This window comes from Podarcis cretensis, assembly GCF_951804945.1.
Source record: "Podarcis cretensis genome assembly, chromosome: 9".
Classification (NCBI taxonomy): Eukaryota; Metazoa; Chordata; class Lepidosauria; order Squamata; family Lacertidae; genus Podarcis; species Podarcis cretensis.
In genome coordinates, this window is record NC_137178.1 from 43,196,408 (window position 1) to 43,223,510 (window position 27,103).

The 27,103-nt window shown below is 40.8% G+C and overlaps 2 protein-coding genes across 2 annotated transcripts; one reads left to right on the forward strand and one right to left on the reverse strand.

Moving 5' to 3' along the window:
* ETFDH (electron transfer flavoprotein dehydrogenase) lies at positions 1-17,428 on the forward strand. The gene is made up of 13 exons (XM_079990580.1): positions 1-414; positions 4,307-4,450; positions 5,149-5,378; positions 5,852-5,933; positions 6,663-6,781; positions 7,514-7,591; positions 8,885-9,031; positions 10,558-10,698; positions 11,485-11,628; positions 14,073-14,241; positions 15,581-15,763; positions 16,375-16,596; positions 16,799-17,428. The coding sequence occupies exons 1-13, from the start codon at positions 381-383 to the stop codon at positions 16,960-16,962; spliced, it is 1,857 nt and encodes a 618-aa protein (XP_079846706.1). The 5' UTR covers positions 1-380; the 3' UTR covers positions 16,963-17,428.
* PPID (peptidylprolyl isomerase D) lies at positions 17,417-25,426 on the reverse strand. Its single transcript, XM_079990581.1, has 10 exons — positions 25,251-25,426; positions 23,066-23,206; positions 22,112-22,218; positions 21,258-21,446; positions 20,752-20,874; positions 19,874-19,980; positions 19,574-19,715; positions 18,443-18,529; positions 18,314-18,356; positions 17,417-17,913 (listed from the first exon to the last, which is right to left on the reverse strand). The coding sequence occupies exons 1-10, from the start codon at positions 25,333-25,335 to the stop codon at positions 17,825-17,827; spliced, it is 1,113 nt and encodes a 370-aa protein (XP_079846707.1). The 5' UTR covers positions 25,336-25,426; the 3' UTR covers positions 17,417-17,824.
* Between the last annotated feature and the right edge of the window lie 1,677 nt (positions 25,427-27,103).

Sequence of the window (27,103 nt, forward strand, 5' to 3'; positions counted from 1 at the left end):
GCCATTCCCGTCGCCCTCAAGTCCGGCGGACAGACTCGTGAATATGGCGCAGCCCTTTCCTGCGGGGCATCCTGGGAATTATAGTTTGTTTTTTAAGTTTGTTTGTTAATGGGATGTCACTCTGGGAGGTCGCGCCCATTTCCCAACGTGTGTCCTGCCTGCGCAAGTTAACTTCGACGCCAGCGAATTCTGCTCGTGGCTTCTGCAGCTGCTTGAGAACCCGGAGCAGCATGGGGGCCGAGCTGTAAGATCCCCGTGAGACTCTGCAAAGCAAGCGAGGGAGACATCGGAGAGCGTCTGTGGGAGGACCCCCCCCCCAAAAAAAAGGCTGGTCGCCCACCCACTCCTTTGGATCGCCAGGAGCCTTCTCGCTAAGCGCCATGCTGCTTCCTGCTTGCAAAGTTTCCCGTCAAGGTAAAGTGCATTTAAATCCTGCTTTCCGGACGTGCCGTGGCGAGTAAGTTTCGCCCTGAATCTCCATAATTTTTTGCACGCTTGTGTTTTGTTTGTCGATAAGCCATCTCTTTCTTTCACGAAGAGCATTGATTCAGGGTCAGTGCTCTTGTGCATGCATGTCCAGCACAATAGGAATAAATGTGCATTCAATGCTGGTGTAAGTCATGGCTCCCACCATTAGAAGTGGGAAGTGGAAAATGAAAGCAGTGGCTTTTCTCTGGGTGAGCGTTGTCCCCCTCAGATTGATTCTAGACACGCCTTGCTCCTTGGCCCCTGACGAAATGTGCTTAGGCTCGATGGCAGCTGTCAGGGGATTAAGTAGCATTGCTGTGTTGATTTGTGTCTCTCTGTGTAAGGGAAGGGGGAGTGTCCAACAGTGTAAATGTGCACGGAGCAGCTCTGTGAGTCAGAGGTGTTGTCGGGGTTTGGTTTTGAACCTCATCTGTCAAGCCTAGGAAAAGGCAAGGCCGTGACCTTAGTATGCGCAAACAGGGGTCAACAAAATGGGGTTGACAACAAAGCTACAAGAAAGAAGTCGCCTTTTCACTTGGGATTGCTGACCCACGCCAGATATTTCTTTCTTTCAGAGCTGACCCTGGGTATTTCTCCTCTTTCATCTCCCCCTGCTGGCCAGAAGTAAAATCAGGGTAAAGGTCACCTGTAGGATCTCTTACAAAACAGATCTTGTTTGGACAGAGACCAGTCCTTTTGTGGAAGGGAGACTCTTTAAAAAAGCCCCGCTTATGTATTGGCAGTGATTGTTATGAATCCTTTGCAAGAATCTTAAGAACCAGCTTGGAAGGACAGAAATGGAGGCTCGAAATGTTCTTGCTGGTGTTTTTTGGTCTCCGTTTCCTCCACTTTTCTTTCATCTCTACCTGGTAGAAGTCCACCTGAAAATTATAGCCTCAGACTTGAAAGATCTTACTCCAATGAGTGGTTGCTGCTGGTTAAGGAGTAAGAGGATGTGATGGTCAGCCACGTAGAGCACATGAGATGAGGGAAAACCGGCTTCCTACCACCTTCAGAAACCTACCACTATCAGTTCTTTAGGCACCAGTGATGAATGGTCATCTGGATTTTTGCATCATGCGGTAATATAGCAATGATAATAGCTTGCTGCAATTGGCAAGCATAAGAAAAGTAGGGCAGAAGTAGAATAGCTTGGTTCTCCTTTACATACTAATAATGTTAAGTGCAAATAATTGTATGTTTTACCTAGAAGTCCTTTATGAAGTAGAAAGCCGAAACGGCCTCAGTCCAGTATACCTGAAGGAGCGTCCCCACCCCCATTGTTCTGCCCGGACACTGAGGTCCAGTTCCGAGGGCCTTCTGACGGTTCCCTCGCTGCGAGAAGCCAAGTTACAGGGAACCAGGCAGAGGGCATTTTTGGTAGTGGCACCTGCCCTGTGGAACGCCCTCCCACCAGATGTCAAAGAGAAAAACAACTACAGTACCAGACTTTTAGAAGACATCTGAAGGCAGCCCTGTTTAGGGAAGCTTTTGATGTTTAACAGACTATTGTATTTTAATATTTTTTTGGAAGCTGCCCAGAGTGGCTGGGTAAACCCAGCCAGATGGATGGGGTATAAATAATAAATAATATTTTTATTTTTATTTTTATTTTTATTGTAGCATGGGGGTTGATGAATTGTTTAAGTATATATCATCAAGGGACTGACTGCTGTCACACATTGCCAGATAGGCCATATAGCCTGCTTTCAGACAAGTGGCTCCTAGTGTTAATAAGCAATGTTCTTTTACTGTATTCTACAAGCGCAATTGATTTTCCACCCTGCTGGGAATGTTGCACTTATTCTGTATGTTCTTCCTGCTATGTTCTGCCTACACAAGTGGATGTGACATAGCTGCAGTGGGTAGAAAGTTGGGAAAGACCAGTTCACATAAATGCTGTCTTAGTAAAGTGGCTATTGTTAATAACAAGGAAAGAATGTTTAATCAATTTTTTAAAAAATAACTTTGTTGAATTAATAGGTTGAGCACTGTAAAGCCTTTAATTTAGTTGTATTTAAAACATAGTTTGAAAAGCATTGTAGTGCAAAAATATGGAGTGATAAAATGGTGCCCCTGCAGTAGTTATTATGAATGTGTACTGAGCTGATTCACTTACCCACCATGGTGGTGCGCATGTCAAAGTCCTGTCATTTTGAAAGGATAGAAGAGTAGCACCAATAATGTCTACACTGGTGATGATTATGCTACTCATCTGTTCTCTGGGAAAAGTCAGACTCTGTTGAATGAGAAAAGATGGAAGTACAACAGGGAAAGAGCAGGATGATGATGTTGTGTGAGGGCCTCCTAAAAAGTGAGTAAACAGAAGTTTGAAAATTCCATGCTGAACAACTAGGGTGGATTCATCTATAGTCAAACATGACCTTGTATAAGTAGCAGCCCAACTCTTTTGTTATGTCATGCTGTTGATTACAGTGCCAGGAGTTGCTTGCTCAGTTCTCTCTAGTAGCCCGGGATACAAATGTACACACCTCTCATTTAGGAACAGTCACTTCCTGCTCTGCAACTCCGGAGAGTTTCTGTCCAAATCCCCTCTTAATTTCATTGCATGGCCTAGCTTTTGATGCTGGCCTTGTACTGTAACAGTCATATCTGAATAGACACCCAAATTGCAAAGATCTAGGTTGCTAGCAAGCCAGAGCAGTAGTTACTTAGTCAAAACTTTAGCCGTTGGGTAAGCTGACAAAATGGAAAAGACAAAATCAGAAGAGTTCATGGCGAGCTGTCTGATGCTTACGTAGAAGTGTGTGTTGGTATAGAACTTACCCATGCACTATGAATTTTTTTGTGTGTGTGTGTGTGTGTGTGCATAGACCCTGTAAAGCTCATTATGTTTTATATAAGTTGATTATGGCTGTGCTCCACACAGGTTTGTAACATATAGATTACAGCAGATATTCAAAGGTGTGGGAAAGCTGTACGGCCATAGTTTTTAACCAAAAGCACCCTGGGGTACTTTGAATGGTGGTCAAGGGTGTTGTGGGAAACACTAGCCTCTTTCCCCCTTTCCTTCCCTCTCTCCTCTGATGCCCTCTCACTTCTCTGCCTCCTAAAGGCTTGCACAGCTGTTCGTTGCAGCAGCCCTGGCTACAAGCTCCCCAGGCAAATGGTGCCTCTGGGGCTGGCCAGGGGGTGTTGTTTGCCAGGAGCTGAGGTGGCCTCAGAATAAGCAAGCAAGTGGGCGAGGAGCCCAGCCAGTCAGTCCACCAACCCTTGCTGTTGGACGAGTCCTAGGCCCCTATGGGGCAGTGTGAGGAGGCACTTCTCTTACAGGCAGAGGGTGGGGCAGCTCAGAGACCAGGGGCTGTGGCTGCCTGGGAGGCTCCCAAGGAGAAGGGAGAGGAGGCTGAGGGAACACTCCAGAAGGGAGGGTGTTCGAAAAAGGGTGAGAGGCTGCCAGCTCTGCAGGCAAGGAGAGATATAACTGGGTTCCTGAGCCACACAGAGGTGCTGCAGAAAGAATGTAGTTGGTCAAGGGGGCCGTGGACTCAAAAAGGTTGAAAACCTCTACTGTAAGGCATCATTGAGACCTGCGGCGATGCGTGGCTTATCTTTGATGATCAACTTTTTAACACTGCACTAGACAACTAAAAGGAGACGGGGAAAACGTAGGATCTGGAACTGATATGGGACCCAACATTAATGTAACTGTTACATCTAAGACTGCTTCTCTAAATGGTATGGTATTTATGTAAATCATACAGTGTACAAATAAACGGTCCTAATATAGTAGCAGAATATTTGTGTCCTTGTTGTCTGAGTTACAGAGCTGTAACAAAAATTGAATGCTCAGAACTGTTTTATTTCTTTGCAACAGCACATCGTTGTCTGTATGCCTTGAGGTCAGCCGGAAAAGATTGTCACCTGCCTTTGTGTGCAGCACGATGGGCTTCTTCCACTGTGCCACGTATCACGACCCACTATACTATCCACCCCCGGGACAAAGACAACCGGTGGGAAGGTAAGTGACAAACTTTTAAGTACAATTCATTTTTGTAGCATAACCAGGCTTGTAAATAGCTATTTGCCTAGTCGCCTGTGGTGACGAAGAGTCAATTACTGATCAACAAATAGCAAAGGTAGTCCCCCCTTTAAAGGACACTTAGATAGATAGAAGATAGCACATGGGCAGCTATAAATTTTTGTGGGAAACCCTGTAAAACTGTATCTGTATTTATAATTATATTTAACAATTAACTTTGCAATTGTTTATTACTTTAGTGTAGTGTATTACTTTAGGGTGTATGGGGTGTTAGGGCAGGGGTAGTACCTTTGTTGGGGGACATGTGGTGCTCCTTTTGGGGTAGTTTGTCCTACTCTGGTCCCCACCATGCACTCAGCTCTCAGCTGCGGCTCCCAGAAGCTGTCAGCATGCGACTGCAGCAGCCACATCCCAGGAAGAGCTTCAAGTGGCTGTCTAGCTGTGATGTGGGACAGTGCCAGTAAAAGGTCATTGAAGTGCATCTTAGCAAACCCACAGTTGAAAGATACCTATAAGTTCTATTCCATTTTTTATTTTTTTATTTTAGTCTTGACCCAACACTTTTTTTTTCCACTTGTGGCTGCAAGATCAGACTTCAAGAAGGGGAGGGACAGCTGATTTTGACAGCAAGGGCCTAGCCTCCATTTGACTTTCCGGTATATGGCTCTTTGTTAAAGGGATAAGCATGGAGAGATTTGCAGAAGAAGCGGATGTTGTTGTAGTTGGAGCAGGCCCTGCAGGACTCGCTGCAGCTATCCGACTCAAGCAGTTAGCTAGCGAACACGGCAAAGAGATCCGCGTGTGCCTTGTGGAGAAAGCTGCTCAGATTGGTGCGCATACACTTTCTGGAGCTTGCCTTGAGCCACGTGCCTTAAACGAACTTTTCCCAGATTGGAAAGAACGCGGGGTAAGAGCTTAACTTCTGTACTACAACTTTTTTTCAGTTGTAGCTTAATTCTGTTTAGAATGCATGCTAGTGATTTTAAAGGAAATTACTAAAATAGTTATATATAATATGTTTCCTTGAAATGCTATGAAATAGAAAGGTTCCGGGGAAATAATGAGCATTATAAAGATGTTTGGTAAAGTATCTTTTGCCAAAGAATAAATAAAATTCTGCCAAATACCTTTTACGTTAAATCCTTTAGCTTGCTGCCTTTGATGATCACAGAACCTGCAGTAGAATACAAGTGCCTTTCTTGCACTTCATTCTTTTCTTATTTCTGCTTAATTTGACATCTATTACCATCCTTGAAGCTCATAAGCCTGTCTGCTCCAATTTTATGTGAATCTATAGTGCTAATGGTATTCAAATGTCTTACTAAGGGGGTTGGAAGTTTTGTAAAATATTTCTACTTATTTTTATTTCATTTCTCTTAGGCTCCACTGCATACCTCTGTAACAGAAGACAAATTTGGGATATTAACAAAGAACTCTAGAATCCCAGTTCCTATTCTTCCAGGTACAGTTATTGATGAAGACAAAAAACACCTATGTGTAAATCTTTTGTTTTGAGCTGGGGTATAAAGTGCTTGTGTGAGCTATTATTTTGCTTAAAAGGATTAAATTTATTACCTACCCTTCACCCTGTGGTCTCAGGGTGGGTTACAACTGTTTAAAAAACAAAATTAAAAACAACTTGAACCAGCTTACACAGTGCCTCTGCAGTTGGAGTGGTTAACCCGTGGCCCTCCAAATGATGCTGGAATGGGGCTCCCATTCATCCCTGACAACTGGCTATGCTGGTTGGACCTGATGGGAGTTCAGTAACTTCTGGAGGGCCGCAGGTTAGCTACCACTGCTTTATAGTGAAGATATGTCACATCACTTTGTTCCAGTACATGCACTGTAGTTTATAAGTTGTGTTGAGGACAAGCTTGTAAGTCAGTTGATTTGGTGTCTGAGGCAATTAAGAATCTCCTGCACTGAACCTGAGAAAAATGTTTTGTAAACTGTGAGAGACTTTATGTTTACTAAAACATAGACTGAAACATAGGTACAGCAGGCAGACTAGGAACACGTTTTGTGCAGTGGTAAGATTTGTGAGCACAGGGCTGAGTTAATTAAGTCATAAACTGTAACTTCACCCTGCTAGTAAGCTGATGCGTATGGTAGAATTGTAACTCTGAACTAGTCTTAGTGTTTACTGTTTCGTGAAATGAATTGTGGTGTGTTTCATCCTTTTAACTAGGCCTTCCGATGACTAATCATGGGAATTACATAGTTCGTCTAGGGCATTTTGTGAGCTGGCTGGGTGAACAAGCAGAAGCGCTTGGTGTTGAAGTCTACCCAGGCTATGCTGCAGCTGAGGTACTGGCAGAGCTGTTGCCATTCATGCTTGTGTGCATGTATGAGATTTGTCAAACTTTCATATGACACCTAAGATAGGTTTTCACCTATTAGAATGAATGTATTCAGTTTACACAAATAATCACTACACTATATTGTTTGCAGAATGATGTAAGAACATAAGAGCCCTCCTGAGCAGAACAAAGGTCTGTCTAATCCAGCATGCTGTCTCCTACGAAGGACAACTTGATGCCTTTTGACAAGCTCAGATGCAGGACAGGTGCATCTTGCTGCATCTAATTTGCATCCTTAGGTTTTTGAAAACTTCCAGGATATTTCATGCAGATACTGTACCAGAATGGGCCTTTCCTGCAGTGGCTCCCCATTTGTGGAATGCTCTCCCCAGGGAGGCTCGCCTGGTGCTTTCATTACATATCTTTAGATGCCAGGCAAAAATGTTTCTCTATAACCAGGGCTGATTAACATTCTATGCCCTTTTAACTGTGCTTGTGGGAGGAGGGTTATTCCATTTTTTCATTATGTATTTTGTGTTCTTTTGTGCTTTTAATGTTGTGAACAGCCCTATGATCTTTGGATGAAGGCTGGTATACAAATTTAATTAATAATAATAAAAATATTTACCGGGTGACTACAACTAGGTGCTGTACAAACAATAAAATTGCACAACTCTGCTTGCAGCTTCATGTTCAGAATGTTGAAATAACAGATCTTTATTTGATTTCCTTTCCATAGGTTCTTTTCCATGAAGATGGCAGTGTGAAAGGGATTGCCACAAATGATGTTGGCATCCAAAAGGATGGGGCACCCAAGGTAAATGCTCCTTTACTTTTTTATTAACATCATGCTTTTCACTTGGGTGGCTTCTCATAAAAATGGATATTGTAAAACTGCTGTTATATGCTTAGTGGTATGAAGATGGTGTTGGATTTGCAGCTTAATGTAGGCATTTAAGTAAATACAAAGGTAGTATACTCGAAAAATATGGCTCAAAGTTCCAGGGTTGAGATGAGCACAGGCATTATTGTATTATTGCCACAGAGGTTGTATAATGGAAGACACTGTTTAAACAGCATTTTGAAGGACATGTGACTATGCAGACATCTCTGCATTCTGCACCCAGAGAGCCAGTAGATTTAAAACCGTGCAGAGAAAGAAGCAGAGATGTTATAAATACTTACAAGGGACTGAAAACAACGCTTTTCAACTCTGCATATAATGAAGAAAAATTAAAACACTTCAGTATATTCCTTAAAGTTCTGAGTAGATCAACTTAAAACAGAGATGACTAATAGAACATGCAAGGAAATAGTGTGGGGGGGGACTCATTATCAGCCTGGCATCAAGGGTCAGTTTATACTGTTTGCTCCAAGTGTGCTTCCTACAATTATAGTGGTGTTTGTAATTGTATGTCTCAGACAGAATGAAGTAAATATGCTGCAGGACACTTGAACTGTGTCCCCTACATCTTACTAAGTGCTGGGAATGAGCATCACCCTTTAACATTTTAGTATATGCAGCATACACATATACCAGTGTGCACAAGGCAAGCATAAGCTGGCTGCACAAAGTTTAAACTGGCTCTAACTTAAGTAGGAAAAGAACTGCTGATTTACAATCTTTCCTACCAGTTTTCCTTTCTAATGTTTAAAGCAGAACGAGAGTCTGTATTCCCTCATCAGGAACTTCCTAGGGTCTAGGTGCCAGTGATAGGTAGAGGCAAGAGAGCTAACACACAGCCTTCCCTATCCAAGCAAGCAATAGACATTGTCACAGTTGAAGGACATATTTCTGCCAGGCAAAAGGATTTAAGTAGGGCATGGAGAAGCACCAGTGAGGGGCATGGCCCGAGGAGAACCCTAATGGCTAGATAGAGAGGCTTGGAGGGGCAGTATTTCGGACAGAGCACTATCCCAGCCCTCCCTCAAGATGCTGGGGATAGAAGCTGGGATCTCCGCATTCAGAGCAGGTGCTCGGAAGATTCTCTGCAACATGGCATAATGAAAACATGTTACACAACTGCTTGCAGTGTATCTCGCCAAACAGACTTCACTTTCAAATACATATTATGTGTGTAAGGATGGTATTTATTATCTTCTGTGGCAGGCTACGTTTGAAAGAGGCTTGGAGCTGCATGCCAAAATCACCGTGTTTGCAGAAGGTTGTCACGGCCATCTTGCAAAGCAGTTGTACAACAAATACAATCTAAGGCAGAACTGCCAACCCCAGACTTACGGCATTGGGCTTAAGGAGGTATCGCTGTATTATTGATCAGTTACAATCCAAGGTTTGCTCTCTGAATCCCACAACACAAGCGTATTTGACATTGTCTCAGGGTACATTTTAAAGCCTTTTCAGAATAGAAATGGTATGAAAATTTGGGAAAGGTTAGCTAATCTTACTGTTAGCTAATGCTTACTGTGTAGTACCTTGATCCGTTCTTTAGTTTGTTAGTTCTAGATCTAAAGGATTACTACAGCCACTTTGCCCACCTTGCAATAACTAATTGTGGCTTTCTTTGGTAGAAGTCACTGTATTCCAATTTTATTCACAGCATTTTTTTCATGTAAGCTTTTAATTTTAGGACAAACAGATTTCATATGTTAAATAGTTCTGGCTTGTAAACAATGCACAAGTGAAGTGTCTCAATGTTTCTTTTTAAGGTCAACATTTAGCCTTTATGGCTAATTGTCTTTGTCCCTGAATTAAAGGGAGACCCAAGGCACAGCCAAGTTGGAAAGATTTTCCAGGTATTACAGGGCTGCAGGCCCCATCTCTGTATTGTGGCTGTTTTATTTCACTGTTGCAAGCTATCTTGTGTTTAGAACGATGGCTAAAAACTCTAGTTTCCAAAATAGTGTTGGCTACATAAACCGGTCCTGTCGTTCATGGCAGTAGTTCTATCCATCCCAAGCCATTCTAGAAAAGGCATATTATTAGCAGTGCTTTAAATGGTTCTAATGCAAGTAAAATAGAAGCTTAAATATAGAAGCTTAAAAAGAAAGCATACCTAAGATAGAAAGTGGATATTAATCCAGGTAATTGCTCCTGAGTTACCTGTTCTACACTGCTGATCACTGTCTTAAACCTCTTCACTGAAAACTGTTTTTAATAGGGGTGGGCATGATTTGGGACTTAAGTGAAGAAAAACCTTTCTGCTTCAGATTCAGAAAATTCATTGTAAGCAATCGGTATGTTTTAAAAGAAGTGAGACTACCAATGGGAGTGAATTTCCCACACTCCCAAGGTTGGGTTGAGCCTTTTTGTGAGGCAGGACCTGTCCTGTGAAACTCAGTAGAGGTTTATTTCAAATGACTTTTGAAAACTATTTACACAGGGCTTTATAATATGAATTTTACTTTTTAACCAATGAGTATTTATTGATGTCCTTATGGATACTTTTGTTGTTTTTATTCTCTTATGTTGTAAAACTGCCATATATATATATATATATATATATATATATATATATATATGGATTACAAATAAATAAACAGTTGTGTCAGGCAGAGGGTCATAAGTGAAAATAAATTATATTTTCCACCCATTTTTGCCCCACTTACAAAGACCTACCACTGCAGCATTATTTGACAGCTCATTCACTCAAGCCAATAGGTTATAGATTAAATGTGAAGGTTTCAAAGATGAAGACTTCTATTTGCTTTCAGCACTGAGTCCAATTGTGTAGTATGGAAAGTTACACATAGCAGTTTCACTTTGGTTTAAAGTCTAGTAACGTCTTTGCTGATCTGCATTGCCTGGATTTTCCCCATTTCTAGCTGTGGCTTATTGATGAAAAGAAATGGAAAGCAGGAAGAGTGGAGCACACTGTTGGCTGGCCTTTGGACAGACATACATACGGAGGATCATTTCTTTATCATCTAGATGAGGGTGAACCGCTAGTAGCTTTGGGGTTTGTGGTAAGTATTTTGTACTTGCAGTGAAACTTAACTTTTTGAACATTTTTTGCTTCTGATGTAAGTCTGTTCATGGATGGCACTGAGATATAGAATTCTAATACAGTGGTGCCTCAGGTTACATACGCTTCAGGTTACAGACTCCGCCAACCCAAAAATAGTGCTTCAGGTTAAGAACTTTGCTTCAGGATGAGAACAGAAATCGTGCTCCGGCTGCGCAGCGGCAGCAGGAGGCCCCATTAGCTAAAGTGGTGCTTCAGGTTAAGAACAGTTTCAGGTTAAGTACAGACCTCTGGAACGAATTAAGTACTTAACCTGAGGTACCGCTGTATTAGTGTTGCTTGCATACATCATATCTTTTTAACTTTTACTTGTGATGTTCAGTACGGAAGATTGTCAGTGCTTAACTTCTTCAAGGTTAGCAGGGTTCAAGAACTACTACCTTGAAAACATTTCTCCATGATGTGTGAGGTTTGGTTAGTCCCCAAGTACTGGCCACATGCTTTTCAAATTGGAGCTTTTCTCAGGGGAAGAATATGTATATGAGCTATTATGCCTGTATACAGAATTATTGAATCACTTACTCACACAAAAGAGCTGCATGGCCATACATTTCATAGGGACAAAATTACTTCTTGTAATACTGAAATCCAAAGTAAGCTAAATATATCCAGCGAGTAGCATAATAGGGAAATGAGGAGTGTGTTTGAAGCTTTGTATGCCCTATTAGTAATAGTCTACAGGTTTGTTTGTTTTTTAAAGTAAGTATTTTCACATTATGTCTTATAGATCGGTTTGGATTATCAAAATCCTTACTTGAACCCCTTTAAGGAATTTCAGAGGTGGAAGCACCATCCAACTGTACAGCCTACTTTAGAAGGTGGAAAGAGAATCGCCTATGGTGCCCGAGCTCTTAATGAAGGTGGCTTCCAGGTGATGTTTTAGTAATACAAGGTTATTTCCTCAAATGTCTCAGTTGTGTTTTGTTGTTGTTGTTGTTTTAAAAAAGCTGCCACCTGATAGAAGCAGTCTTAATCAATCATGAATTTAGTTGCTTGACTAAATTTGTATTTGAGAAAAACACTAGTTCTGTGGGGGCAAATGCTTTGCTTCTAGGTGATAGACAGACCTGTCACAGCGGGCATCCTCCTGCAAGAGACAGGAGTGAGCCTCCTTGCATCTGAGATTTTTAAAAGCACTTTGTATTAAACTTTGCTAGCTACCCTATTGACCTGTAATATATTTTTGTTGGTTTGATCTAACCAATCAATTAAATACAGCAGCATTAGTAAAGACAAAACTCTCTAGTTGGACTGTTGTTGAACAGTTAATAAATGTCTCTGGTTCTCCTCTTTAAATGTCAAAATAAGAGATATTACAAACTGTCCCGGGAAATGTTGCACCACAATCTCATCCATGGGTAAGATTAGCCGGCCTCATCCTGGAGCGATAACTCGCAGCATAACTGTACAAATTTTCACAAATAATTTATACCTTGGTTGTGAATTCTATATTCCTGTAATTAAACATACATCTGGTGTGGATTGGTAAGACATTGAATTGGCAAGGTTTCTGCATTTAAGACCAATTGAAACATGTTCACCAGAAAACGGCAGTAGAACCCTACTTCTGATCCAAAGAGCGCCATAGATTTTATGAAGGGCTAAGCCAAAGTCTCTGTGCATTTGTAACGCTAGTTGTGTGGCTGTTCCGATTCAAGGTTTACCTGCATTGTAAGTGATGCTTAAGTTTACTTTTCTCTATACTAAAACCTGCTAGTTTTACAATTGCTGCAGTATTCCAGAGACATCTTTTTAATCTGTATCCATAGCTCTAAAGCATGCTGTACTAAATCTGTTGAATACACCCAGAGAGGACAGATGTTCTGAATTATTTGATGCAGCCATATCTAGAAAAATACTAGTGGTTACAATAACCAAACCCTTTTCACCTTTCAGGTATACTAGTTGGCTGTAGAAATCTAGCAGGGGTGTAAAAATGGATTAGAAGTACTCCATGAATGATACTGGCTCTTATTTATAATGCCTCTCAGATATTTGGATGTCAGGAGTTCCTGTCTCTTGATGTAGCAGTTGAAAAGTTCAGTAGCTTCTTTAAAAGGTTGAGGTTCAAAGATGTCATTCTTAGTGCTATGGAGTTAAAATATAACACTTAGAATCCTTCTTCTTTATTGATATCATATTCAGGAACTATACAGATAACAGAAAGAGACAAAATTTGCCTCTGTGGGTAGTGTTCTTGGTTCTCTTTTTATAGGTATTCCCATTTTATGACTATTTTTCTGGACCACTGCATTTGCACTTGTTTGAGCTAAAGGTTTCCCTGGTTCAAAGTTAATTTATTTGAAGACGGTGTTCTTTAAACACTGCAAGAGGGAAGCAGAGGCAGTGTAGTTTTGAGTGTCTGGGCTGGCCTTTTAAAAACAGCAACCCTGAAACAACGCTCCTGGCTTCCTTGTGGAGTGGATTGTAATGCTAATGGAGTTTAGAATGGCAAATGTTTTACTGCAGTAGCTCCAGTTGCATCAGACTGAAAAGGAAGAGATAAAGAGTTGGTATTGCTTAACCTCTTTTGGGGAGATAATACTGATCTGCTTTATAGCATGATTGTTACCAGCAAGACTAGTGATAGCTACATATGGGAAACTTCTGGAGGGTGCAACACTGACTTCAAGGTACAAGAAAAATCTGACAACTAGTTTCGACAGACAAGCTAATAAATAAAACAAAATCAGCAAAGGGGATGAAAACAAAAGACACATTTTCAGGAGGCTGGTACCCTTTATTATGCACACAGCAGAAGGCGAAAGGTTGGGACAGCCTCACGTTATGAATTTTTTTGGCTGATATGAATATATACTGTAATTGATGTTACCACATAACTGGAAATATGATGTTATGAGATATACCTGCTTGGAGTAATCCAGATTTGTATCTCTGAGGGTAGGATTAAATTTAAAAAAAGAAATGGAGAGATGAGTAGATACTGATGTAAAGGTTGAAGTAGTGCTGGGAAATTGGAGACAAGCAGCTGAAACTTCTAGTTTAAGGTAGAAGGATATAGGTCTAGTAGGCTTTGAAGAATTTCAGAAAGAATGAGGAATAGTAATTCTGAAAAACAGTGCATGATGAATCTACAGGCCGAATAGATTATGCCTCAATATATAGATGGTTCTAGCCTCGAATGTAGACATAATGGCTTGGGATATGCAGAAGAGCATGCAAGTATGCTGTAAAGGAGTATGCTTTAATCCGCTTAATGCAATCAAACTTAAAATGTGACTGCTTGATTAAAAAAAACAACCAATCTTTCTTATTCTGCATGAATAGTTAATAAATTAATTATTATCTCCGCAGTCCATACCTAAACTCACTTTTCCTGGTGGACTCCTTATTGGCTGTAGTCCAGGTTTCATGAATGTTCCTAAGATTAAAGGCACACACACTGCAATGAAAAGTGGTATGCTGGCTTCAGAAGCCATTTTCAACCAACTAACGAATGAGAATCTCCAATCAAAAACACTGGGTAAGATGGCATGATATGAATGTTTATCACTGATGCTTTCTGATCAATGACAGTTCTAAATATCAAGGAGCTCTTTAAGCCAAGTTAATTGTCACTGGTGTATTGACCTAAAACAGCTTTGTAGAAAGCCCACAATTCAATAGCGTACACTCAGGGTTCATCAGACTTCCTTTTGCGCAACACTTTTCAGACACAGGCCTGCGTTTTCCATGTCTTTTTTTTTTTTTTTTGTCCTGACACTTTCCCTGGGGAAACCTTTATTACCACTAAATTGGAAGAAACAGCAATAGGCTTTTCTGCAGATTGCCATTTGTTCTGATTCAGTGGTAAACAGAGGGTTTCCCCAGGCAAAACAGTGGGATAAAAAAAAAAGCCGCTGGCACAGACCTTGGAAGCATGAAAAACACCATGCAAAAGAAGTCTCCACCCTACTGACTCACCTGTGTCCATTTCTTTATCACCTGTGGATAATGGACCAGTACAATACAAGCCTGCCCTAAAGCCTCATCCCCATATTGCAGATATAATGGAAGGAATTTACAAGTGGAGCCTAATTATAATACCTTGCCTAGTCCTGACAAGAGTCTCTGCTATGGCATGTCACACCCTTCAAGTATCAAATGACACTGAGTGAGATTAATCTGAAGTTTACATTGGAAATTACAGGCTGAAAATTTATATGATGTTTATTTGCATTGCTTTTCAACTTTTTTTATTAAAAAAATAGTATTTCCACTAAAGTTGCTGTCTAAAATCACTTTTGTTTTCATCTTAAATGCAAGGTGTTGTTTTCTTCATTTTAAATGCAGATTCACTGTTTTTTAAAAGTTAGCACCTAGTACATGGGAAAATACCTATGTTTAGCTGTAAAAGGTTAATCATGTGCCATACAATCCTGTGCATTTAGTCAAAGGTGGATCCCACTGAATTCAATTAGGCTTACCCTCGAGTGTGCACAGAATTGCAACCTCTGTGTTATAATTCTGTAGTGTATAATTTTACTACTTTTAAATAGAAACAAATGTTACTATCCTTCAACAGCCTTCAAACATGTTAATTTTTGGTCTTCTTAGTGTAAAACTCAAAGAGTAAACAATGATATATACGTACCGTATTCAAAGTTGTCTTCTACTCTGCTTTTTCAGTATCCATTCAGATATAAAATTATTGAAGTATGGCTCTCCCGAGCGATTTATATTTTCTCAAATGTAAACTACTGATTTGTTGGAAAATATAGAAAGCCTGGCTCTTATCAGTAGCACTAGTTATCTCCTTGGAAGTGGAACTGTAAGATGCTACTAACTTTCTAAACATTTAATAAACAGTCCCTTGTTTCTAGGACTTGATGTGCCTGAATATGAAGACAATCTGAAAAAATCCTGGGTATGGAAAGAACTCTATGCAGTCAGGAATATCCGTCCTTCATGCCATGGACCCTTGGGTGTGTATGGTGGAATGATTTACACAGGCATATTTTACTGGATACTAAGAGGAATGGAACCTTGGACCCTAAAGCATCCAGGTAGGTTTCTAAATTAACAGCATCTGGACAGCAGCCATGAGACTTTCCCTTCTCTCCTTTCCTTTTCAGACCACCATGCCCCTAAATCTGTTGGACAGTCCAGTGCTCTGTTGATTTGGGGGATCCACTAGGAACAGACTGCAGAGGGAAGGAGAGGAAGTGTAACTATTGTGCAAGGAAGCTCACTCTTTCCTGTTGAGATCTTTTCCACAAACAGGCCAACACCATAGAAAAAGGGTGGATACCTTGTATCATTTATATGACGCCCCCAAGTTCTTTATGGCTCTCAGGATCCCCCAAAATTTGTCTTTTTTTTAAGTTATTGAGCACTCCTGAGTGCCCTTCTGTGATACCATGCCTACAGGAATTTTTTTACCCCTCAAGATATGTCCTTTTTTTAAAAAAAAGGAGGGGGAGACCATGCCTACTCTACCTTCACCACTACCCCCTTTCCAGTTGTGGAACACATCACAGCAGTAGAAGCATTTCCTTCAGAGAAGCAAAGTTACTTAGATGATGGTACTGATATGCTCCTTTACTAGAGTATGGTGAAACCAATATAATTTTAAGTTTTGCTTATATTTAAGTTTTTCCCTCTGCTGATATTTTAGGGACAGATGCAAAGCGGCTAAAGCCAGCCAAAGACTGTACACCTATTGAATACCCCAAACCAGATGGAAAAATCAGTTTTGACTTGCTTTCATCAGTGGCTCTGAGTGGCACGAATCACGAACATGACCAGCCAGCTCATTTGACTCTGAAAGATGATAGTGTTCCTGTCAATCATAACTTAGCTATATATGATGGACCTGAGCAACGATTCTGCCCTGCAGGTACCTAGCACAATTTGTAGTGTGTGGAATTGCAGGTTTGTTTGTTTTTCCCCATTCCTCCACTTTTTGTTGTCCTACATACCATAACTTCACTTATCAGCTTGACCCCTTGGTTTTTGATGGGGGCGTTTTCTGGCTAAATTCTACTGTACTTTTAGTATTAGGTTACTTCTTCCACTAAATTCAATTTTCCTTTTTACAGGAGTTTATGAATATGTTCCTGTGGAAACTGGAGATGGATTGCGGTTACAGATAAATGCTCAGAACTGTGTCCATTGCAAGACATGTGATATTAAAGATCCCAGCCAAAATATTAACTGGGTTGTACCTGAAGGTGGAGGTGGACCAGCTTATAATGGAATGTAGTCTTGATCAAAACTAAAAGAACACCCTAGCTGCAGAACCATACAACTTTGGGTTTGCCACATTTTTCTCAAGAGCTGCTGTCAAATGGTCCTCTGTGAGGTTAGCATTCTATTGAATGCTGAACTTGGTAGTACCTGAAGCAGTAAATGCAACTGTCTGCATGTTCAGATGCAATAGGAAAGTAAACTCAAATAAGCCTTGGTCTATCAAAGTGGAACAAGAACAGTTTGAGTACAATCTGGTCTGATTTGCCCAACCTCTCTAGACCTGAACACTAATAATGGATGTGACCCAGAGTAAAATATATGAAAGCTGAAGGCTAAACTTCAGTGGATTTTGATTGTAAAGATTAGTCAGACATCAATCATATGTAACACAAGGTACAGAGCACTGCTGGCTAGGGGTTGTTTGATATAACTTGATTTTGTTCAAGTAATAAAGAATGCTCTCCCTATATGATTACAAATTCAGTTTATTTCTTCAACACCATTCTAACAGCATTTGAATCTTCAGTAATGAGAGTTACAAAGGAGGGATAAAAGGGATGGAAATAGCTTGTTGAATTTAAGCCTCTGGTATGTAACCAAACTTTGTTCAAATTCTTTGCACTCGATCGTTCTGAAGTTTTACGAAGTAGTTTTTCATACACTTTTTAGGTTAAAATACTACTACTGTGAAGTGCCTTACCATTTAACTTAATAATGAAAGATGTTTGAAATTATATGCAACCTTAAGAAAAGCCAAGATGTAAACATGTGAAACAGCATCAGTATTAGTGACAGTCAATAACACACTGTCACTGCTACTCATACTAATCCTGCCTTTATCAGTGCACAAGTTAAGGAGGAGAAACTATCTTGACTTAAGCAAACATCTTTGCATAAGCTGCCTTCTCTTTTTCTTTCTCATTCTTTATCTTCTGCTTAACTTTTTGTACTTCCATTTGGATAGCTGTGGAAGTAAACAAACAAAAAGTGGTTAAAATTGCTGTTTTATGCTTTTGCAGAACTTTCACACCTTTCTCCAAAAGTAACCTATTTAGAATACAAATTCCCATTCCAAAAATTCATTTTCCCCAAGAGAGGGTTGATTTAAGAATAAGCTAGTCAAAACGCAGGAGAGAAAATAGTGTGAATATAGCTTGTGTAACTTAAAAGCCTGTGTAACTTAAAAGTCATGCATGTTCATTTCAGAGTACATAACGCCCTCTTCCCTTACTTTTCTCCCCACCCTCACTGGGATACATATACTGACTCAAGTAGCAAAAAAATGTTTTCAGTCTGCGGTGAAACTAGTGCAGCTTATTCAAAAGGCTACCTAGTCAATGGTATTAAGCAGAATGACACTTTACCTTTGTCTTGAGGTGCTATGCCTTGAGCCTTCTGAAGCTCAGCCTTTAAAGAAAAAGAAAAGAAGTAAGCAATATGTTTATGTATATCTTACTTTAACATTGTATGTCAAACCAAGTACTTGTAATTACCAATGCCTGATCATAATCTTTTGTTCCTTCCCAAGCTTGAGCCCTTCTGTAAAGTGCTTTGGTGTTTGCAGGATCTATGGCCAGAGCCTGCAAAATAATAAGAACAGTATCTGTCATATTTCTTAAGATTCAGTAAGCAAAACCAGCTACTGCAATAATTTGAGCAGCAGCATCTCATGAAAAGTTTTTAGCAAGGAAACAAATGATACAACTCCTTCCTAGGTTTCTTTCAAGCAAAAGCTAGTTCCCCTTATCAGCCTAATTCAAGTCACTAATCTGATAAGCAACAAAACCTTCCTGTGTGCCCAAGTAATAGAAAACATAAATGGCTGTTTGCTTTCCTCTACACAGTCTTTTGTGGACATTCTGGTATCTATCCATTTAAGTAGCTGCTGAACCATGCTGAACAATCAGTATGAAAGAAGACTGAAAAAGATCTGGACAGCATACCGACACCTTGTGGCTACTCGGATAACCAATTTACATCACCTAGAGATCAATGGCTACTAAGTACCAAACTATTTTAATCACAAAATTACCAAGAATTCAATCAAGCTGCACTAAAGCAATTTCTTCTTACAGCCACATACTGAATCTCAGCTTGTGAGGACACACAGAAGAGGGCTTCTATTGATTTTCTTGGGGCATATTTAGGTACATATAACACAATGTAAGTCTGCATAAATTTTGCATGCTTCCCCTATTCATTATGTTTTTATCTCTTAAGACATGTGTTGGCCTATCTGTGTGTTACTGATCAGTGGCCCAAGCAATACATCCCAACATGCAGATGCTAAACATGAATGGATCAAGGCACATGTCAAGAGCATTTAAATATGACGGAGTTGTGGAACACTAAATTGGGCTTGAAAAATGCCTCAACAGAATTTTATTGTGTAGGACAAAAAGGGAGATAAGGGGGAAATGCTATTTGAGGGCCAAACAAGAAATGGCAGGTTATTAGTTTTAAAATTTTCATCAATGCTGACCTAATGCAATGAATCCAGAAACTGGACAGATAAGAATTAAGAATGCTTTGCTATGCATATTGTTTTAAATAAAACTGTGTCATAAATTGTTTGTTGGATTCTACTTTGTCAATTTTTCTGAGCCAAAATATAAGCAATATACCTTAGTACAGTTTTCAATTGCATCTTGCCATTCCAACAGTTTCAGTCTGCAAGCAGCAATGTTTAGGTAGCAGCTCAATGCTACAGCATTCAACTTTGCTAAATCTTCCTTGTCTACTATAGCTTTAGAAGCTTCAATATACCTGTACAGAATAAAATGACAGAATTTGCATTATTGTATTACCACATGTCTAACTTGCAACACTAGCTAAAGCAGATAAAGGGGGGGTGGCCTATTTATGCTTCTGATCAGTCCCAAAATATCTGGACCATGTTAGTTTCGAACCCCCAATTTCATTACCTTAAAGACTTGCTGTATTTCTTGACTGCCATTGCCCAGTTTTGGGATTTGAAGAAAGTGTTACCTATATTTTTTACATCTTCAGCTATAGACACAACCTGGTGAATCTACCAAAAACACACAGAGAGAGAGAGAGAGGGGGGGGTGGTATCATTTTGTAATTTGCAAAACATTTTCCTGTTTTCTTAGGAGAAGGCCTGCAAGTTTAGAATCTGGGTAAAACCTCAGTGCGGCAACTGACTATGCAATGACACATTGCTTTGTCATAAGTCGGAAGAACACTTTACTACATTGTATCTTTATTTAGTTGGCGTATTTATATAGACTCTGCCTAGTGAAGAGATTGGATTAAACCCATTTGGCACTTAAATTCTGAATGAGTTGAGATGAAGTGTGGCTTTTGTTCTGTAGTATTCTTTCCTGATACAGGAGCCCATTAGTATTTTGTTGTATGACCAATGCACCCTTTGCTATGCGTGTTGTCTGCAGGCAGTACACTGATATTTTTTACTCCCTTGCCTATGTGTCAGCTGAACATCAGGCCTTGTGAAACCCTGCCCACAGTGCTGTGCAAGACCCAATGGTCAATGGTAGCTTGCAAAGCATCTTGCACATGGTTTTGCGGTCATTGCTGATCGGTGGTGCCTGAGCCAGATCTTCAGCAGCCTCGCTTCTTTTATTACATTTAAATCTCACCTTTCCTCCAAGGAGTTCAGTGTGTCATACATTGTTCTCCCTTTCCCCATCTGACCCTCACAATAATCCTGTGCTGTCTTAATAAATGCTACTCTGTTTTTGGTAAGAGAGGTTCATTTTCTGTTTCCTTACAACTCCCACTGCATCACTAACATTTTTTCTCAATGAGAAGAGATACTTACATCTTTTAAATCCACATCAGAATCTTCAGGAAAATCTGTGTGAGTATCTCCAGAACCATCCATAGGAGCAAGTCCCCAGTTATCCCCTTCTTTCAGTTCACCACACTCTGCAATGATGCATAACTGTAAAAATAATAAGCGTACATGAAAGGCAACTTTACCTGCGAAAGACAGCTTACTCTGAATTTTCAGAAAACATGCAATATGTGGTGTTGATTTCAAGCCATTCAATTGTGCAGTTTCCACTGAATATCATTCAATTTGCTAGAATGCCAGTTAAATAATGGGAATTACTAGATACGTGTAACTGTTACAAGAGAAGAGATTTTGCCTCAAGTCCCAGCCAAATTCAGCCAACAACCCACCACCCAAGTTTGTATGCCTACCCTTGGTTTACCATTCAGTAGCTATCTTTTATAGTTCAGCTGTTTTTCACACTTCCAAAATAAGACTTAACTCATTTATAATACTGAAAAAGGATTTCTTCTAAAGCTGTCAAAGCTTACCTTAGCAGGTTCTTCCTCCTTTACTTCAACATTTTCTAGTAGCTTTACAACACCCATGCCTTTGATCACTTGGCCGAAGACGACATGTTTCCCATCAAGATGAGGAGTTGGCACAGTTGTGATAAAGAACTGGGAGCCATTAGTGTTGCATCCTGAATTTGCCATGCTGAGCAAACCTGGCTGATCGTGCTATATGAAAAGATACCAGTGTAATTCTGATTAGAATAATTCATGAATGAAGAATCAGAGACATCCTGCTAACAAGACAAAAGGTTACAAGGAAAATGGCTTGCGGTATCTTAATTAACGTAGTGAATGTTTTCACATGATCTTAGCCAAAAGGCAGAGAAGCTGTTCCTGAAGCAGAGACAATGCCAAGCAAGGCTTGTGCCTGTCCAAAGGAAATTATTAAGCTTGAGGGTAATAAATAACCCAGACACTCAACGAACTTAATAATAAAGTTAAATAAGATATTTAAGATAATGTGCAAAATTTAATTTGAAGTATCTTATTCACATTTAACAGCTTTTATATTAGATCTCAAGAATTCATATTAAGTAGGAGTCTGAAACATTTCCCTCAAATGAGATACTTGTTAAATGTTAGCTATATTTAAATATACTTCAGCTAGAGTTGACCTTATACAGATAATTGCTTAAAATGAATTGTGAAAAAGACTCTCTGAATTGAAAGTGAAGACACTATATGTAATTTTATTTGTTTATTTGCTTGTTTGTTACACAAAAAAAGCTTTAATAAAACTTTTTTTTAAGGCAAAGTCACATTTCATTATGGTAAAAATGAAAAACATTCATAATTCTATCAAGTGACAATTTTAATTATTAAGCCATTACCTTGTAATGGAAGTTTTCATCATCAAATTTTTCACCATATATGCTTTCTCCACCTGTTCCATTTTGATGTGAGAAGTCTCCACCCTGGATCATAAATTTCTTGATAACTGCAATTTGAACACAGAAAGATGAAAGCTAGCATTAGGTTGGACAATATTCCAAAGTCCTATTTCATGTAATGCATAAATTATAAATCTATAAGCTTAAGTGAACATACCATATTTACTCGAATCTAATGCTCACCAGTTTTGGCCAAATTATGTTGCGAAGATTAAGGTGCACATTAGATTCAATAGCACATTTACATTCACCAGCAAATACTTCTTTTAGTTTCAAGATTCTGAAAATTGAGGTGCGCATTAGACTTGATGGCGCATTAGACTTGAGTAAATATGGTACGTTTCTTGAGTACAGGGAGTTCTGCATACTAGTATAACCACCAAGAAAACTCCATCCCACATCCCCACACAATAAGCAACACTTGTGTAAGATGTTAAACAGGATGTTATCAGAGCAAGCAAGATGATGGCAAGGCTATCTTGGTCCAGCAATGGCTGTAGCTGGATAACCAAATGTAACTGGAAAAAGAACTTATTGCCACTTAGGCACCCAATGACAGAGCGGGATCAAGGAGCACCCGCAGACAACAAACCCGTTTCTTTAGAAGGGAGCGCAACTTCATCCACAACAGAGCAAAGAACTGGGCCCACCCACCAACGGTGCCTACTTATTGTCAGGATTCAGCTTCAGTTTTCTGGTTTAATGGTGATGCTCTTTTATGTTGTATTTTTTGTCTGTTTTGTGGTTATTTATTGTTTCATTTATAAATTATACTTCACCATGGAAGTTTTCGTTTAAACAGAAGAGTAGGACACCAAAATAAAGGAAAGGATTTAAAACAAGTATAATCTTCCTTTCAGCTAACCCAAGGAAACAAAAACAAAACAAACTTACTTCTATGAAAGGGGCATCCTTTGTAATGAAGAGGCTTTCCAGTGGCTGGTCCAATACCCTTTTCTCCAGTACACAATGCACGGAAGTTTTCAGCAGTTTTAGGTACAACATCTGCAAACAATTCTAATACGATTCGGCCAACTGGAATGAAGAGAGGTCCAAAGTTTTATTTTATCATACCAGCATCCTGCATTCCTCCATGTATATTTGTATAGCGTACCATTAATTCACCAACGGTATTTTCACAATACCCAAATAACTTCACGGCTAGAAAGTGACTTGAGCATAGGCTTTCCACGAGTCAATAAAACACTCTAGTTACTATGCCAAGATTGAGCAATTCCAGTGACAACCTAGGTAAAGCTCAAATTTATCTTCTCTGGCACCCATGCTTGACTCAGTGCCACTATTTATTAATAACATGGGAGAGGCCCATTGTTCACCTTGGGTGCCGCTTGTTGGTGGTGTTACTAGTCTATATGCATACGGTTAGAAAAATCCTAATCAACACAAATTTGATAGTCTGCCTTAGGCCATGTGTTTTGCCTTGACAAGTGCACTGAAGATTATACAGTGCATTTTTTAAATACCAGCTTTTTCCATTCCAAAGTACTTCTGATCAGAATGGGAACACTGATTCTTGATTGCTGCCATTAATTTGAGGCCATGCCTTGTTTCTGAAACCAGATATAGCTGTTACATGCCATGTTATGAATTAATTCAATTCTGCATCTGCCCAAGTACTGCACTTTAGGGAGCTCCAACCTCAATGTGATGGGGAAACTCTTACTTTGCACAGAAAGAGGTAAACAAAAATCACACACCAAAAGGGAAATTTAATAGAAGGGAAGCAACGTTGGCATTCAGATCGTTCACATCTGGGACAGTTCAAGTTGATAGAGGGTGAGACTCTTAATCTCAGGGTTGCGGGTTTGAGTGCCACGTTGGGCAAAAGATTCCTGCAGTGCAGGGGGTTGGAGTAGATGACCCTCATGGTCCCTTCCAACTCTACAATTCTATGGTTCTCTATTAAAGTATCCTGATCTCAGGCTTTCCACTCAGAATAGCTGTTATGTGACCCTTTCCTCAAAAATCAGAATCTGTGCAGGCATGTTATTGGGCGAAATGAAGCGATATATAACACTAGAAGGCGATATATATATATTTTTACAATAATTCTGTAGTTCAAGCCAGGAAAAAGAAATTAGTTCTGGAATTTTCTAGCCTGCCTTAGCACTCCTTAAATCTGGAGAGTCGAGGTTTACACAAATACACGCGATAAAGCCGTAAAAGCTTTTCCTCGAACATATCACTCCAGTCAAAACAAAATAAAAAAATTCCTTCCAGTAGCACCTTAAAGACCAACTAAGTTAGTTCTTGGTATGAGCTTTCGTGTTGTCCTTTCTGAAGAAGTGTGCATGCACACGAAAGCTCATACCAAGAACTAACTTAGTTGGTCTTTAAGGTGCTACTGGAAGGAATTTTTTTATTTTGTTTTGACTATGGCAGACCAACACGCTACCTATCTGTAACATATCACTCCAGGTTGCTGATGAGGGAATCGCTTGTTCTGAGGGGATTTTTATTTTTTTTACTTATTTTATATTTTAACATATAAAGCAGGACAGGGCAGGACGTTTTTTCTCTAGTCCTGTTTGTGCAGTGAGGGACTTCGCGGGATTTATTCTAATTTGGGTTTGTTTGTTTTTTAATGATGGGGAAAGCGGACGGAGGGGGGTCCTTAAGTGGTCCCGTCTCCGCCAACCCGCTTCCCCAATATTTTACTATATATACGCCGCGCGCTACAGGCGCGCTCCTCTCCGTGCGGCGACGGCGGCCTGAGGGAGAATTCCCACTCGTTCGAGGGGGAAACGATACAAAAGATCCGGGGGGCAACGCCGTTTCCTCCCGCTGCCCGCCCTGTTGTCTAAGGCAGAGCTTGCAGAACATTGGACAGCGGCGGCGGCGGCGGCGGCAGCAGCAGACGGTCCTCCGGCCACCTGCTTGCCGGCCACCGAAGGGGCCTCGGCTAGGCCGGCCACTCTCTCCCTCCCTCCTGCCCCTCGAGGCGGCCTCGCGCCCTTCCCGCCGCCGGGGAACCTTCCGCGCGCGCTTTCCGCCGCCTCTTCTCCTCCCCGCCCCCCCCCCACGATCTCTCTGCCATTTCGCCTCTCCCCGCCCGCACCTCGTTCTCCCCCAACGTCCACATCGAGAAACACCCGGGGGTTGCTCGGGCTGGAGGGCTTGCAGTGAGGAGACTCGTGAGACATGCCGGCTGCTGCTGCTGCTGTTGCCTCACGCCGCCGCCTCCTCTGCGGCTCGGCCTTCCGCTGCGGCCTGCAATGGAGGCTCCGCCTTCCTGCTTCAAACGAGGCGGGGGAAGCGCGCCGGCCGCCCCTCCTTCCCTGTAGCTCAGAGGCGAGCTTCTAGAAGAGCGCATGGCGGCGGCGGTTGCTGCTGCTGCTGCTGCTGCTGCTGGGGACATCGAAGCCCGAGCGTGTTTTGGCACGGCCGTTTTGTTTTGGTTGTCCCTTCCCGTCTTTACTGACTCTCCCGAGTAAATTAAGGGTGTCAGGCCGCGTCGTTGCGAAAGGACAACGTTGCGACGAGCTTCGTTTCCAGAGCTGCGTCCTCCTGTCCCTCGCGAGCACTTTCGCTGTATATGCACTCTCCAAGAGGACGATATTTCTGCGTTTTAATTTAACACCAGTGCCTACGCCGCTGGACCTCAGTTCTCCGTCATCTTTTAGTTTTTGAGGCAGGAGGGGCGGGATTTTGAAGTGACATGCGGCTTTAGTTGCACAGGACAGGAATGTCATTGCCATCATCATCATTATTATCAATCAATCAATCAATCAATCAATCAGTCTTTATTACGGATCATTACAAATCAATAGACAATTCATACAGCCTACCTCCAGGTTAATCAAGCATTTTGTTTAGAATATAGGGCTCATTTGTTCTTGCAATTATTATTATTAAAGTGCACCTGTGAGCTTTTGCAGAGTGCCTTATAGTGACAGACCACATATTTAGGTATTCAACTGTGTGATGGCTTCGCAGGCAAGTTTTCAAGGCTGAAAAGAAGAGGAGGGATGATACCGTTGTGTGAAAATGAGTAACAGAAAATCAAAATACCTTAAAACGAAATGATTAAAACCAACTATTCAACATGCCAGAGTTCCTGGGGAAATATAAAAGTTTTTGGTTCAGTTTCAGATAAGCTCCCTGTGAAGGGCATTCTATGTGCAGGAATCTGTGACTGAAAAAAAGTCCCCTCTGGTGGTCACAACCCTCCTAACAACAGACCCTAATGTTTGTGCAGCCCCATATAGAAGAAGGCCAATGTTAAGGTCAAAAGCCATTTAGGACTTTAAAGGCAAGCACCAACACCAGAAGGCCCGGAGAAGTATATTTTGTCCTTCTCCTGTCATATGCCATCCATCAGGGTGACTATATTGCTGCTGTCTGAAACCAGTCTGAAGCCACTGAAAGAGATCCAGATTATCAGTCAGATTTAATGGTGTAGTGTTGGACTGTGGACTGCAATTACCTGCTCTAGCTCCTTGCCCAAGAAGGGGATATTTGCAACTAGCAAATGGTTGTTACAAATCCAAATAGGATTTTCTAAGGGACAGTACTTTCAAGGCATCTCATTGAACTAAGTGACCATCGAACTTACTAAACATGCATAGGCTTGGGCTGCCAGCTTGAGCCCATATAGGCACAGCTATATACGTTTTCCTATAAACAAACTGCACAGAAAACAGTGGCTTCTAAACAGGATAAGGCTGCATGTGAAAATGTTTAGAGCAAAGCCAAACTTCAGAAGATGCAGAAATGTATTTAAAGAAATACATCGGCCTTTATAGTGGTGATTGCCTAGAAAAAACCAGAGCTGGTCTCACCTGGGATATAATCTACTACTGTATATATTTTGGCTGATTGTTTGCTATGGTGGGGGTGGAGTTTGGACACCTCCTAAGATAGCATAATCATATTTTGCATGATGGTTCTTGAGATCAAGGAGCAGGTTTT

What these genes read in the sequence shown, in the direction of transcription:
- ETFDH (XM_079990580.1), top strand. Translation starts at nt 381, where the DNA reads ATGCTGCTTCCTGCTTGCAAAGTTTCCCGTCAAG. An exon ending in TTGCAAAGTTTCCCGTCAAG is followed by an intron (nt 415 to 4,306) that starts GTAAAGTGCATT and finishes TCTTTGCAACAG; the next exon opens with CACATCGTTGTCTGTATGCC. An exon ending in TTAATGAAGGTGGCTTCCAG is followed by an intron (nt 11,629 to 14,072) that starts GTGATGTTTTAG and finishes TTATCTCCGCAG; the next exon opens with TCCATACCTAAACTCACTTT.
- PPID (XM_079990581.1), bottom strand. Translation starts at nt 25,335, where the DNA reads ATGTCTCACGAGTCTCCTCACTGCAAGCCCTCCAGCCCGAGCAACCCC. An exon ending in AGGATGCCCCTTTCATAGAA is followed by an intron (nt 22,219 to 23,065) that starts GTAAGTTTGTTT and finishes TTCAAATTGCAG; the next exon opens with TTATCAAGAAATTTATGATC. An exon ending in AAATACAGCAAGTCTTTAAG is followed by an intron (nt 19,716 to 19,873) that starts GTAATGAAATTG and finishes TATTCTGTACAG; the next exon opens with GTATATTGAAGCTTCTAAAG.